Source organism: Syngnathoides biaculeatus, chromosome 16 (assembly GCF_019802595.1).
Source record: "Syngnathoides biaculeatus isolate LvHL_M chromosome 16, ASM1980259v1, whole genome shotgun sequence".
In the NCBI taxonomy this organism is placed as follows: Eukaryota; Metazoa; Chordata; class Actinopteri; order Syngnathiformes; family Syngnathidae; genus Syngnathoides; species Syngnathoides biaculeatus.
The window spans coordinates 24,819,408-24,833,074 of record NC_084655.1 but is presented as its reverse complement, the minus strand read 5'-3'; the positions used below and the strand labels follow the sequence as shown (position 1 = coordinate 24,833,074).

Here is a 13,667-nt window from a genome sequence, read left to right as displayed (position 1 = left end):
GCAATTAAAAAGGAGCAATTTTAGGCAGAGGAGAAAATTCTGCTGCAGCCTCACAACTCCAAAGTTTGAGGGCGACACAAGAAAAGAAAAGGATCATTTTACTCCAAAAAGTCTTTTTAATGTCGATATGATCACGAGAAGAAAATACGTGAGGGAAGACCCACAAACGCATTTTTGCTGTTGAATAATACTCTATCCTGCAACAAAAACAATAACTTTTTTTTTTTTGGTAACATCCCCCCCCCAGGAAACAAAGTCCTCTTTGGGAGAAAAAAAAAAATCAAGTGATTTTTTTTTTTTTTAGTCGCACGGATGAAATGCAACTTTTCACGAGCGGCACGGGCCAAAGGTCACCTCGAATTTTGGCATCCCGCGTATGCCAAATAACGCCCAATCCAAATCCATACAGATCATAAATACATTATTCGTGGTATTCTATGTACATGTCGAAAAAACGAAGCGGCTCACCGAAGTGCAGATTGACCAAATATGGTCGTTTTCCTCCCAAAAGAACGGGCGGTGGCGCCTCTCTGAGGTCAAACGCGGCACTGCCCTGAACTGCCACTCCGGGGAAAGAAGAAACCAAACACTTCCGAGATTGTGCTCATAAGCCGCTGCCGCCGCGACCAAGACGACGACCTCACGGAGCGCCCGGGAGTCCGTTTTGGCCGTCTCTAGCTGTTGGTGACGGTGGTCCCGCCGCCCAGCTTGATGATCATCTGCTGGCAGTCGTGAAGCGTGCGCTTGTCGCCCAGTTTCTCCAGCGTGCGGGCCGCGTCGGCCAGCATGCCCGCCCGCTGGCCCGGCGCCGACAGGAAAGACGGGGGCAGGTAGCGGCACGCCAGCATCACCGCCTCCGCTTGCTCGCGCCGGCCCGGCCGCGTCTCGCACTCTTCTGTCGGTGGCACAAAAAAGGAGAGGCCGTCACCGGCGTCAACCGGAGAATTGGACTTTGCGAGCCGAGGTTCTGGCCAACGCCACGTCCAATGTAGAAGTATCGCTTGGGCGCCATCTAGCTGAAAAGGAAGATCTGCTTCGACCTTCCGCTACATTCAAAAATCATTCTTGACAGAATTTTTTTCAGAATGTCCTGTTCCTATTGTATTGAACACAAAGAGGAACGACCCAAGAGTTTTACACGATCCAACTAACCGTGAAAGAAATGGTTGTGAATTCAAGAAGCAGACACGCACGCACGCACGCACGGACGCACCTGTCTTTGCTCCAGGCGTGGCCCTGCGCCGCAGCGAGCGGTCCAGCAGCTGATGCGTGCGGGTGGGACTGGCGCCCGCCATCAGGCGGGCGGTGGCTTCGTGAAGGAACAACTGGAGACAGACAGACGGGCGAGAGAAGGGAAATGCCGCTCAGCTGTGGCAAACGTACACAAAAATCGAGCGCGCCAGTGGCGGCGGGCGCCTTTTCACGACACGAAATGTCCGCAGACGTGAAGCCGGCTCGTTTTTGGTCGGACGGGCGACTACGTCGTCGCGTGGCACGAGAAGCCACGCCCGCTTACTTTGAACGCACCTGCCCTTTTTGACCGCTTGATGAATTTCTCAGGACGTATTGACCAAAAGGAAAATGTGCATAAAATTAGATCCAAGTATAAAAAGAAAAAAGCACAAATGGAAAAAAAAAATAAAAAAGTACCTCGCTAGCCCCTTCCTCCCTGAACACTTTTCATGTTACATCATGTAAATACAACAATAGCCTGTTATATAAATGTATCCAAATAATGGGAACAGAAATACAAACTGCTCACTTCTCGCATGACTCTGTGTACTTTTATGCAAATTAGTTCCCGAGTTTCCTTTTGCATAAACCCACACGCTCGCAAAAAAAAAAAAAAAAAAAAAAACGTCAAGGGGGGCAGAAGAAGACATTTGGACGTACTCGCCGCATGGCCGGCCGGAAGCTCTGCGCCAGCTTGCGTAAGGAGCTGAGGTCCTGCTGAAATCCTTGGAGCTCGGGCGGCGAGGCCTGCTGGACCCCCGCCGCCGCCTGCCACTGCTGCTGAAGATGCCACACGTTGGTCCTCATCACGAGTAGCAGGTCACACAGCAGCAACTGGACGACCTAAAAAAAAAAAAAATGGATTTACACAGATCAAACAAAAAGGGGAGGAAACACACACCGACCCGTCCGTCCGTCCGTCATACGGAGGACATCGGGTGGAATCTGTCAAATTTCTCTTGCTCGAGTTAGCAAACAATGCGTCATTTATGTTGCCGTCGGGCCCCAAAATCAGTACCCCATCCAATTGGTATTTGAACAGGGGGGGGGCCAAAAACAAAAGCAGATCGAGGGTTGCGCCGCCGCAACTTCACAACAATTTGCTTTTCGACCAAGTTTTAAAACGCTGACGCCGTCTTCACATCTGTAACCCTTTTGATTCATTTTCATGTATTTCTATCAGAATCAGAATCAGATTTATCAGCCAAGTGTGTAAACACGCACAGGGAATTTTTCTCCGGCCCTGGTACGACATTCGGAACATTTTGTTGCTTGTTCATTTCCATTCGATGTGGTAACGGCGCACCTGTACCCGTCGTGCAAACGGAGCAATTTAAGGTGCGATCGTCTCCCAAACGTATTACTGATACTAATAATCGCGATCGGAGCGGCGGGATGTGAGGGCGTGTCCCAACAACGGCGCAAGATGGCAAACGGTCGGTTCGCCCGTCATCCCGCATGAAGGCTGTCGTTCTTTTTGACGGAGGCTCGGCTCTGCGTTGCACTGCAGGAACATTGCACTCGCCGTTCACACATGCAATGCAACTACAATGCACCGCAGCTCAGGCCAGAAACACACACACACACACAGCGTTGGCGTGTGAGTGACGACGCCTTCGTGCGGGCAATTTCCGCGTGGTTACAACTTAACGCCAGCACATCTGCCACCGAGTATCTGCGTGCGTTTTATATCTCGCAGACAGACGCCGTGGCAAAGCGCCCTCTCGGGAGCGATGCGCAACAACTTTTACGGGAAAGGAGTTTGCGCGCTCGCTCCCACCTTGTCTAACGCGGAGCTGTGGGAGTGCGGGCCCAAGTTGAGGCCGTCCCGGAGGAGGGCGCCGGCCTTGTCGCTGCGGCTCAGGCTCAACTGACAGTTTTCCGGCTTGGACAGCAGAGCCCGCACGGCTCGGAAGGTGTTGAAGCAAGCCTGGGGCAGCAGACTCCTGTCGAGAAGGCGAGAGGAGGCACACGCCGAGAAGGCGGGTCAGCGCCACCGGCGGGGTGGGGGGGGGGGGGGGGGGGGGGGGGGGGGGGGGGCGGACGTGAGGCGAGAGCCCACTCACTCGGCGCTCTGCAGGGTCCGCGGCAGACGCTCCACGGTCGGATACAGCCTCTCCGCCGCCGCGTCGTCGCCTTGCAGCCAGTTGATGATCACCACGGCGACGGAGGACCACCACTTGGAGTGGGGGTCGCAGCCTACGTGACGGGACAAACCAAGCCTGAAGTCAAGAGAGTTCATGTGGACAAACGGCAGGAACGAGTAGGCAAAAACATGCCACTGCAAGAGGTTGGCCGTTCCTCCTAAAGCGCTTGTAACGGACAACGTCACAAAGCACACGCGCCGCCAGCGTGGACGCAATCGTCACATAAAGCTGAGAAAGAAAAAGCAAGCAAAGCACCTTGACGCCAGCAGCCACAAACGTTAGACGTGGGCACGTGGCAAAGTAGACGACGGCGTCGCCACACAAATGTCTTTGCGCTTCTGATGCCGCGCGCGGTCAACAAAACAGCATCGAAAACAAAAAAATCCAAAAAAAACATCTGAGCGCGCGCGCACACACACACACACACACATTTTCAATGAATTGTTGACTTGAAAGGCCAGGCAGAGCTTCACAGTTGGATCTTTGCTTCTAATGCAGATATTTTCTATTTGCTGTTAGTTCATCCGGCTAATGTTTGTGTGCTCAGACGTTGATGCCATGTTGGCGTACGGCTACGACGCTTTCACACGATTGTCTACATCGATGCGGCAACACTGTCACGCTGGCTATCACCACAACAGTGGTTTTCCTCCCCAACAGAAGTGACATCAAATGTACTCGTTTCAAATGAAATGTTATATTTGTGAAGGCGGTTTTAGCGTTGGCCTCACAGTTCTGGGGGTCAAATGCCAGCCACACCTGCGTGGAGCCCGTCTGGCTTTCCTCCCACATCCCAAAAACACACGTTGCAATTGGAGACACTAAATTGCCCCTAAAAGTGTGACTGTTGTCGCAGGCCACATGCAGACACGGACAACCGTTAACACTGTCACAATTTTATTTCACAAGTACTTTTGGAGATGGTACTTGTAAGAACTTTGACAAGCGCACTACTGACGACAGAGTTCCTGTCCGGAACTGTTGCATTAGTAGTCGTAGCGTATTAGGACGAGGACAGTGGGTTTCAAACTTTTTGGGGGGTTTTGGAGATGAACTTTTTCCTCAACCAGGGGGGGAATGTTGTCAAGCTTGGGGGGGTTGTCATCTGAAATAATTGGCATCCCCCCCCCCAGTTTGAAAACCACTGGATTAGAAGGAGTGCCTTCAGTGATTTACCCGTCACGGTGGCCATGTTGGATCCGATGGCAAAGGAGTGGGACGTGGCACCGGCCGCGTCGGAGGCGCTAATCAGCAGCTGCAGATACTCCAGGGCGTCGGCGTACTCCCTGAGGATGGACCGAGCGTCAGGTCGGGCAGAAAAATGGCAAAGGCGACATCCGCCGCAAATAACGGTGGACGGAAGGGCTTCGTATGGTTCTGTCATCATCTTCAATGGCATACGTGAGCATCTTTTGTTTAACTAATACAAGAAAAAAACGCAAGTCTGGCGAGAAAACAACCATCCGCCCATCATCGCCCAACGGGGTCACCATTCCTCCTTCCCACCGGATTTTGGCCACACAACAGCCTTCCCATGAACATTTTGAGAATTCATATCCACCAATGCACAAAGTGTATTAAATATTGATACCGACCCGTTAATACCATTGTAAAGGCGGATGATTTCTGATTCTAATTTTTGGGAATCGAAGGAACGCAGCATACTTTTTCCTTTCTCAGGCAGATATGTATTTGTAGATGTGTTTTTTATTGGGCTCACCCGTCACCCTGACTGGGGCTTTTCTCCCCTTTGGGCTGGGCCACGCAGTAAAGAGCCTTTTCCAGGAGGTGTTCTCGGAAGGCTTGAGTCACCTGGGCCAAAGGGTCCACTGGAAAGACAAGCGACAAACACTTCCGATCAAATTTAAAGTCAAAAACTTTCCAATAAACGCCAAATGTTTCAGATCCGTAGGGCTCGGGGACAGAACCCGAAAATACAATCCCTGAATCCATAAGTCAAATAATCAATAGGCACCTCACATGTATACTAATCGATTGGCCAATCGGTTGATTGTAAATGTGTCAGACACGAAGCTGAATATGATAAAAATGCATTGACGGGCCCCGACGACGTCTCCTCACCGGTGTTGCCGGCCTGGCTGTAGATGCTCTCTTTGGGGACGCTGCGGATGGCCCAGTCTCCGTCCACGAAGAAGCGGTGCCCAAGGGGGTGGCAGAGCCACTGCATGGCGGGGGGCACGTGACCGCTGGACGACAGGCACGCTTGACGCGCGCTGCTCAGGAAAACACGCTAGCTCAAAAGACAAAACGCCAAAATATTACACGGCACAAAATCCCGCAAACGCTGCAATCCATCCAACGTACTACACTGCTTTAAATACTGTGCAAGTACAAAGTATCACAAGTAAGTAAGCGAAACAATAACAACAAAAATTTGCTGACATTAGCACGAGCTAAACGAACTCGCGCTGACTCACAGAGGTGAAGTGCAGGATCCTCGGCAGGCTGGCTTTGACGCGGAGCGCCGCGGACACGTAGACCTCGGCCAGCGAAGCCACGGGCAGGCACGAGCCGGCGCACTCCGCCAGGTTGACCGCGCTGAGGGCCATGTGCGTGGCCGCCAGGTGGTTGCCGTTCAGTTTACCTGCGCGCAAGTAACAAGACGGCGATGCGCTACTTCAAGCTAACAAGCGCTCCCTCGAACCATTTTGGAGTGAGTCACCGCACCAAACACGCTTCCATCACGGTCGCACATCTATGAGCGTGCCGCCTGACGCTCAGGTGACATTAATGCATCAATTATAGAGGTTGGTTGTCTCCCAAAAAAAAAAAAAAAAAAAACATGTTTGCGACCAGCTACGAGAGGTGACGCGTCTGCAACTGGGGAAACAAAGCCGACTGATTGGCTACTGAAGCGGATCACAGCTAACTAGCCTGGCTAACGTTAGCGCATCTCCACTCTGACGTGAGAGCAGAGAAATTGGAACTTCTCACAAAGACCTACTTTTAGTGTTGTACTACATGTGCATTTTATTTGGGAAAAGGTTTCATCACTAATGTAGCAATATTAATAAGAATATTGCATGAAGTATTAAATAAATAAATACATACATACATACATAGAATTGATTTGGTTAACTTGACCAAAAAATATTACAAACAAAAATAGATTCAGAGGAATTGGAATTGCAATACTGGGATACAGTATTTTTTTTTTTTTTTATATATGGTAAATGTACAAGTACTGATTAAAACATCTGTAGGGGGTCAAATAAGTACTCAAGTACTGAAAAAGAAAAAAAAAAAAAATCAACTAGAGTAGAGTTAAAAAAAAAAAAAAAAAAAGTATTTGCAGTCTGTTACTTCCCAGCCCGGCCAAACACGTGAGCCAACCTGTCATGTGCAGCTGGTGCAGGCGGAGGTACACCAGAGCGGCGTCTCGGCTGCTCTTGCGAGCGTCTTCCTGCAGGGGGCGGTCCGATCGCAGCCCTCCCGCCCTTGCGGCCAGCCAGCGGCCCACCCACAGGCGCTGAAGCCAGAACCTGAGGAGCGACCACAGCGAGGCGCAGGCCAAGTCCAGCTGGGAGGTGGGTAAGGGGCGACCCAGAGCTTTCAGACAAGTCCAAAGGTTCTGACTGGCCTGGGCAAAATCCCCCTGACGAGCAAAAAGCGTGAGGCCCAAAATTCCCGACAGTTTCATCTTTTTCAACTAGACGTACCCTCGCCAGGTCCAGGTCTGCCTGCTTGCGGTGCCTCCAAAACAAGACAGAAGATCCGGAATGAGGTCTGGTCACGGGCTCTCCGTACACCAGAAGTCGGATCAGAACTCCCGACACCAAGATGCCGTTCAGGAGCCACACCAGGATCGTCGGGAGCATCCAGTCCATCCAGCCCCACGAGTCGGCTGCAAGGAACGTTTTTGCTCAAAGGCAGGACGGCAACCCAAGCGGATTTTGCTTCAATCCGAGTCACCCCACCGAAGGAATTTCAAATTTCAGATTCAAGTGTTTTGGGACTATCGTTTGGACTGTATTTTAAACTATTAAAATACATGCCAAAAAAAAAAAGGACGGGCTGGGCAACATTTACTTATTCTCGGTGGGGCTCGTTGTACATTCGGACATTAGAAATGATTAGTATTATTGTTTATGTGCGGAAAATGTATACAACAATATCTAACACGATCATAAAACTGCATTTCTAAATGTGTCTTCAGTCGAGTAGAACACCAGGAAAAACTTTCTGCTCGTTCACACCTGCGATGTCAAAGCCTAGAACGCTCCTTCTGGCGTGGTGGGCGGCGCCGGGCACGTCGCCGGCCGCCGTGCCGCCGGCGGGTGAGTACAGCAGGTTGGCCAAAGGGTTGAGGGAGACGAAGAGGAAGGTGAAAGCGCACAGCGCCATGCGGGAGCGGTCCAGCATGCCGCCTGTGGCCGACGGGTCCGGCGTGCCCACGTGTGGCTGGGGAACGAGAGAAGACAAAAATAAAATTAAAAAAAAAAAAAGAAAAGAAGAAGAGAACCTTCAAAATATCCAATTCAATTGCTAGATGGAGAGCTGACTGATTTCTAGAAATCTTCAATTGCGCTAAGATTTATGACCTTCATACATCTTGGAATGGCCTATTTTTTAATGCGCTTGAAGCACAAAATTCAAACATGCTCATCAATATTTCAGGATGAAAGTTCCAATTAAATGTGCAGATATGGAATCTGCTTGAAATGCCAGAACTCGTGAAGGAAGGCCACAGACGCGACACCGAGTCCGTCCAATCACGTCGGCGAATCGTCACGTGGGTCAGAAAGAAAGAAAGACATTTTTCTCCACAATTACGCCATTGGGTTGCCTGAAAACGGAGATAGTAAAAGTACTCGTGGAAAGAGTGAATATTTGTACTGGTAGCAAGTCAGGAAAAAAAGTGCTTTGGACTATTTTCAATCCAGACAAATGGCACAATGTCATAGAAATAATCCAAATAAATAAAGTGTCATTCGGGCACATACTGTAGTATTTGTGTTGTCTGCGCACGAGCGTGCTGTCATTTTGTATTTGCGCGTGACTTTTTGTCCCGTACAAGAAAGGTCTAAAAGTCGCTGTCCTGGCCGGCGCCGGCGCCGGCGCACGGCCGGGGCACGACGCCACCCCGGGTTGCTGCATTTTCTGCCTCCGGAGAGCTTCGCCATACCTTGGTGTCGTCTCCCATCGGGCTGTCGGGTTCCGAATCACTGGCACAATGCGAGAACGAAGAGGGCGAGCCCACGTCCGACGCGGGCGGGGTGGGCAGCTCGGTCTTCACGTCGGCCGGGCCGTCCACCTCCATGGCGACCACCAGGTCCTTCAGACACTCTGCGGAACGCAAAAGTTCAAGGGTCAATCCGGCGTCCCCTACACGGCGAGCCTCTCATCAAAAGGTCGAGCGCTCCAAATTGCAGAGAAGGCGAGGAAGAGCGCCTACTGTTCTTCTGGGCTGCCATTTTCAGCGCCAGGTTCTCCTGCTTCAGCTTCCGATTGGACTGCTGCAGGAAACGGATCACGTCGATGGCTTTCCTCAACACGGCTGACTTATTCAGCTGATTGGGCACAGGAGAAAATGATCACAATCAGGCTCGCCGCTTTTTCGCACAGACAAGGCGGCGTATCCGGGTGACTTAAGATGGGTTTGGGGTGGAGACAGACTTCATTTGAAGCAGACGTGACAACATTTGAACTTGCCGGGATGTGATTTTGAAGTCATCGTGAGGAGCTAGAAAGCCGTTTATTATCATACGTTTCTATTTGCCATAGAAATCCGTCCGCTGATGTTTGTCGCCGGCCACAAATGTCTTTGCGCGTCATCAAATAGAATCGCCGAGAGGGGCAAGACGACGACCCACCTTGGCCTCGGTGCCCGCCACCAAGTCTTTGAGCTCAATGATTTTGTCGTTGATGGACGAACGGTATCGCTTCTCGATGGCGTTGTGAGCCGTGCGCTTCTCGCCCTTGGCCGGGGGGCCGCCCGCCTTGCCGTTGTTGATGATGCGGTTGATCGGCAGCTTCTCGGCATCCACCACGACGGGCACGGTCGTCAGGAAGGTGCCCCCGCCCACAAAAGCCTGGGAACACGTGAAAGAGACTTGGGATTTACCAACCTCCGTCGTAAGATTTGGATGGCGAGAAAGCACGTGCACTTGTGTCTTTTTTTTTTTTTTACTATGAATACTTTTCTAGTAGCGGTATACGGTGCAACATGATAAAACGGCAGCCATCTTTGTGGAATTTTCCCCAAAACAATTGAGCATTTCACACACCTACGTGAGAAATAAATTTACCCAAACTTCTACGCCGCCCTTTTCCGACTGAGGGCCATCGTCTCAGATTTGGAGGTCCTGATTCTCATCTTTTATCCGCTTCAGCAACCACCGAAGTCGGAAGCTGCCTCGGGAGTCCCGCGGGACCAAAAACGCCCGAAAGGACTCCTTCGTCCGCTTGACGGCGTCCCTCCACCGACAGGTTCGGGGATTTCCGCCACCTTACGGCCGCGGAACACGTCCGATGTTCCGCGCCTCCCTCGGAACACGAGCAAAGTTCTTTTGGAGGTGAAAGTTGAAACTGTTTCTGAGAAACCTCAGAACACGTTCGGGCCCGCCACGTCAGCGCCACGATTTTCCACTCAGTCGAAATCGCTTACCTGCAGCGACGCGCTCTGCACCGGCGTGGTGGTGACCAGAGATGTGGGTGAGGCCACGGTGGTCACCATGCAGGGGTCGTGTTTCAGCGTGGTCAACAGCACAGACTCCGCTTTGATGAAGTGCGGCTGCAGTATCAGCTGAAGTGACAACAGAAACAAAATCAATAGTTTTTGCATACATCTCCTCAAACAACAAGTGCGAGTGGGCTTAGAGCGCAGCGGCCTCCTGGCCACTTACGGGAACTTGTTGCACTTGAGACGCGAGCGTCTGAACGGGGGGACTTCCTGCCGCGGCCGGCGGGGGCGAGGCGGCGGTCGCCCCTTGCGACGGAGTCTGAACGGCCGCCGGCCGAACCTTCGGCGACACCGTGGCGGCCGGCTGGCTCACGTTGCTGGCTGAAAATGTTTCAAGCGCAGACGGTTGCAAGAAACCGTTTCAGGTTTGTAGGGCACCAGGTCGACTCTTATCAAAGTGTGAGGAAGTGGTAGCAGCGCTCAGTGTGTCACTTTTTTTTGGGGGGTTATCAGCTTTAGGACAAGAGTACAATGTTTTGTTTTTTTTTTTGGTTTTGTTTTTGTTTTTTTTCCCCACTTCCAGCAGTTAAATGCACCGCACTTAAGCAAACTAGCTTTATGCTTAAATGAGACCGTAACGTTCCGGTTGATGACTGCAATAAATTCATCAAAGGGGAATTTCCAGTATTTGTCTCATACAAGTGCGTATAGTATGTATTTTGTTTTATTCACTATATAAACGGGAACGTGTGAATCAGGAAGGGTCTGCATAAAATGTAACTAATTGTACAAGTATGTGCAGAGAATAAAAGTTGGAGACGGTGATGCTTTGAGATACAAGTGACCCAACTTGTGAGTTTTGAGGTACAAGCCATCCTTCAGGCAATTTTTTTCGCATTTCCTCTCGACCACAAATATTCACAGCATTGGTGAACGTACCTGCGTAGCCGTTCTGGCCTCTGCTCGGAGTCTGGGCCTCAACTTGCGTCTGCGGCTGCTTTGGAGGCTGGGCCGCATTTGGGGGGGTGCCGCTATATGCGGGGATCGGTAGCGGCGAGCCACCGGGTGACGCCGCGAGGCCCGGAGCGGTCTGAGCCACGACGGTCCGGGAAGGTTCCGCTTTGGGCTGTGGCGGCGGGGGAGAGAGGGGCACCTGGGCCAGGGGGCACTGCTGAAAGGTGGGAGGCTGAAAGGCCTTGTCCGGGCTGGATGAGCTGCGGGAAATGGGGGGGCCCAGGAGCGCATCCAGGTGGGGGCTGCTGCTGAGGATGGACGAGGAGGAGGAAGAAGCGGATGGAGGTGTAGCGGTGGCATTCAGGGGCGTCGCGGACGACGGCGGGCACAAAAGTTCCTGATTGGTGGCGGATCCTTCGTATGGGGGGTTGTCAAAGAGGCCTCCCAGGTCCCCTTCCTGGTGGATGAGGAGCTTCAGCATGTCTGAAAAATCACCAGCAGCATTAGGAAAAAGTTCCGCCTGCGACCCCCACGATGCCTTTCGCTTCTCTTTGCAGAGTCGCCCAACCAAAGGTAAATGAACATCATTTTTATTATTGTTTACATTTTGTATTTTGAATGCGTTTTGTTTCGGGGGAGGCTTTGAACGGATTGGGCTATTTACATGCAAAAAAAGCACTTCTACTTAAGATGAAAAAATAAATAAAAATAACGTTACAAAGCGACTTCTGGAATGAATTAATTTCGTAAGACTGTATTCCCGATGTTTGTTTACCTTTTACTGGGCGATGGCGGTAGATCTATTTCATTAGTAAATCCACACTTCGTCAGCTATTTCAATAGTTATTTTAATGATGCATCACGTAAAACGGCATTATCATTATCTGAAAGTAAAAGATCATTTTGGTAATAAAATGGTTTTGAGGTCATTTCAATCGAGTGACTTAACGAATTGCTTTTGATAATTAAGGGTTAATTAATGCTATTTGCCGATACATTATGGAAGATAGCATTTGATGGGCCGATGATCATTATCTTACAGTTTCATATGAATATCTAAAAAAACTAAGAAAATGAAGGGCGTTTTATTTTAAAACAGTTGAATAAATTTGTCAGATCTTAGCCAATCACGTGGATCTTTGTGTCATTGGAAAGTTTGTTTCAAGCAAATAATTCCAGCGTTAAGGCCATTGGAAAACGTTGCTAAGGTCCAGAAGTGATGGCCTTTTAGGCCATTGTGGCGGATTCTTCATTTCGGCGTCGGCGAGCCGAAAATAAAAAGTCCGTCTGTTTTGGATGAGGTGATCGCTCTTGACCAATCAGAGCGCGTCTCGTCCAAGACGGGAAGTGGCATTACCAAGAGGTTACTCGCGGTCACGTGTACACCAGCCAACGTCTACAGAAGCGACACTTAAAAACCAGATACGCCAAGCAACAACGCACTGAATAAACGGGACAGGGGGGGATACTGGAGGCTTCCCAAACTTTTTTTTTTTTTTTTTACATTTACCGTTAAATGAACTTGCGTGCAATTTCGGTCAAACGAGGCCGAGGAAACGAACGAGAGTAACCTCGAGCTGGGGGCGGGCCGCCATCATGAGTACGTTCGCCTGACCCGTTTTACACATTTGCCCCATTTTCAAAGCACACCATACAAATATATTCTACTGCGCAACACAATCAAGCTTTTCTCGGCAAGGAAGAAAGAACACAGTCACGGCAAATGTATACTTATCGCCCATGTGAATAGCTGGCTAGCTGGGACAAAGCTGCACTAAAGACTAACGCCGAAAATGAGACGTGTGGGGGGGGGGGGAAAAGAAAAGATTTAGCCCACGAAACGCCGTCATTTCACCCAGTCTCGCCCTTATGGTGGTTTTGTTGTGAGGAGATGGCGTTCGCCTGTACGGGAAAACAAGATTTAAATTCTTACCGTCAATGTCGCTTAAGAGGGCCGTGTCAATATCGCTGGGGTCGTTCAGCGACAATGTCGGATCCAGATGATCCAACGAAGGGTCGTCAAACGACAAACTGTTCATCTCTGCTCTTGTTTTTAGGATATCCCGCTCAGTGTAAAATGTTGGGGGGGGGGGGGCGAATATTCGGAAGCGTCTCGTGTGCCTACATTTGCCACAGTCTTGAGCGCTATAATTGCTGCTGTTGTTGTTTTCCGATCTGTCAACTAACTGCTGAATGTCGGCCTCGCGCTAGTTGACGCAAACTTGTCAAGCCAAACACTGAAGCCCATCGACGACTTGGCGCACTGGCAAAGCGACAATCCTCGCTCGACGATGACGGGCGGGTCATCCAGCCAATCACAGCCCAGGATATGCCCGTTGCTTCCGCATTGGCCCGGTGCCCCGGCGAGGTTGTTTTGGTTTCCGACTTAATGTGGAAAAAAATAATTACCGTTTTACAGGACATCATTTAAACTACATACCCTAATGCAACCCGGACTGTTTACTGAGACCTTGTCGATTTAGCGACAAAATATTTCAACAAAATCCCAGAGTGTGAGCGTCAATCGAGTGGGTTTGTCTCGTGAGAGCCAATAAGGAGCCGGCGTGCGAATGGCAAAAAAAAAACAAAAAAACATCCGTTTGCTTGACTCGCATTCGCGGAGCCGCCCGTACAACCAGCGCAATTGGCCAATAGGGAGCGGAGGAGCGCAGTGGGGTGACATGACGTCA

At 50.6% G+C, this 13,667-nt stretch overlaps 1 protein-coding gene across 1 annotated transcript; it reads right to left on the bottom strand.

Annotated features, from left to right (window-relative positions):
• Window positions 1–93: 93 nt before the first annotated feature.
• srebf1 (sterol regulatory element binding transcription factor 1) lies at window positions 94–13,343 on the bottom strand. The gene is made up of 19 exons (XM_061845258.1): window positions 12,911–13,343; window positions 10,963–11,460; window positions 10,247–10,404; window positions 10,009–10,146; window positions 9,215–9,433; window positions 8,797–8,911; window positions 8,527–8,687; window positions 7,598–7,802; window positions 7,061–7,245; window positions 6,735–6,996; window positions 5,819–5,985; window positions 5,463–5,631; window positions 5,101–5,209; window positions 4,557–4,666; window positions 3,300–3,432; window positions 3,014–3,179; window positions 1,894–2,076; window positions 1,214–1,325; window positions 94–895 (listed from the first exon to the last, which is right to left on the bottom strand). Exons 1-19 carry the CDS (start codon window positions 13,014–13,016, stop codon window positions 675–677), a joined length of 3,417 nt encoding a protein of 1,138 aa, XP_061701242.1. The 5' UTR covers window positions 13,017–13,343; the 3' UTR covers window positions 94–674.
• Window positions 13,344–13,667: the final 324 nt, after the last annotated feature.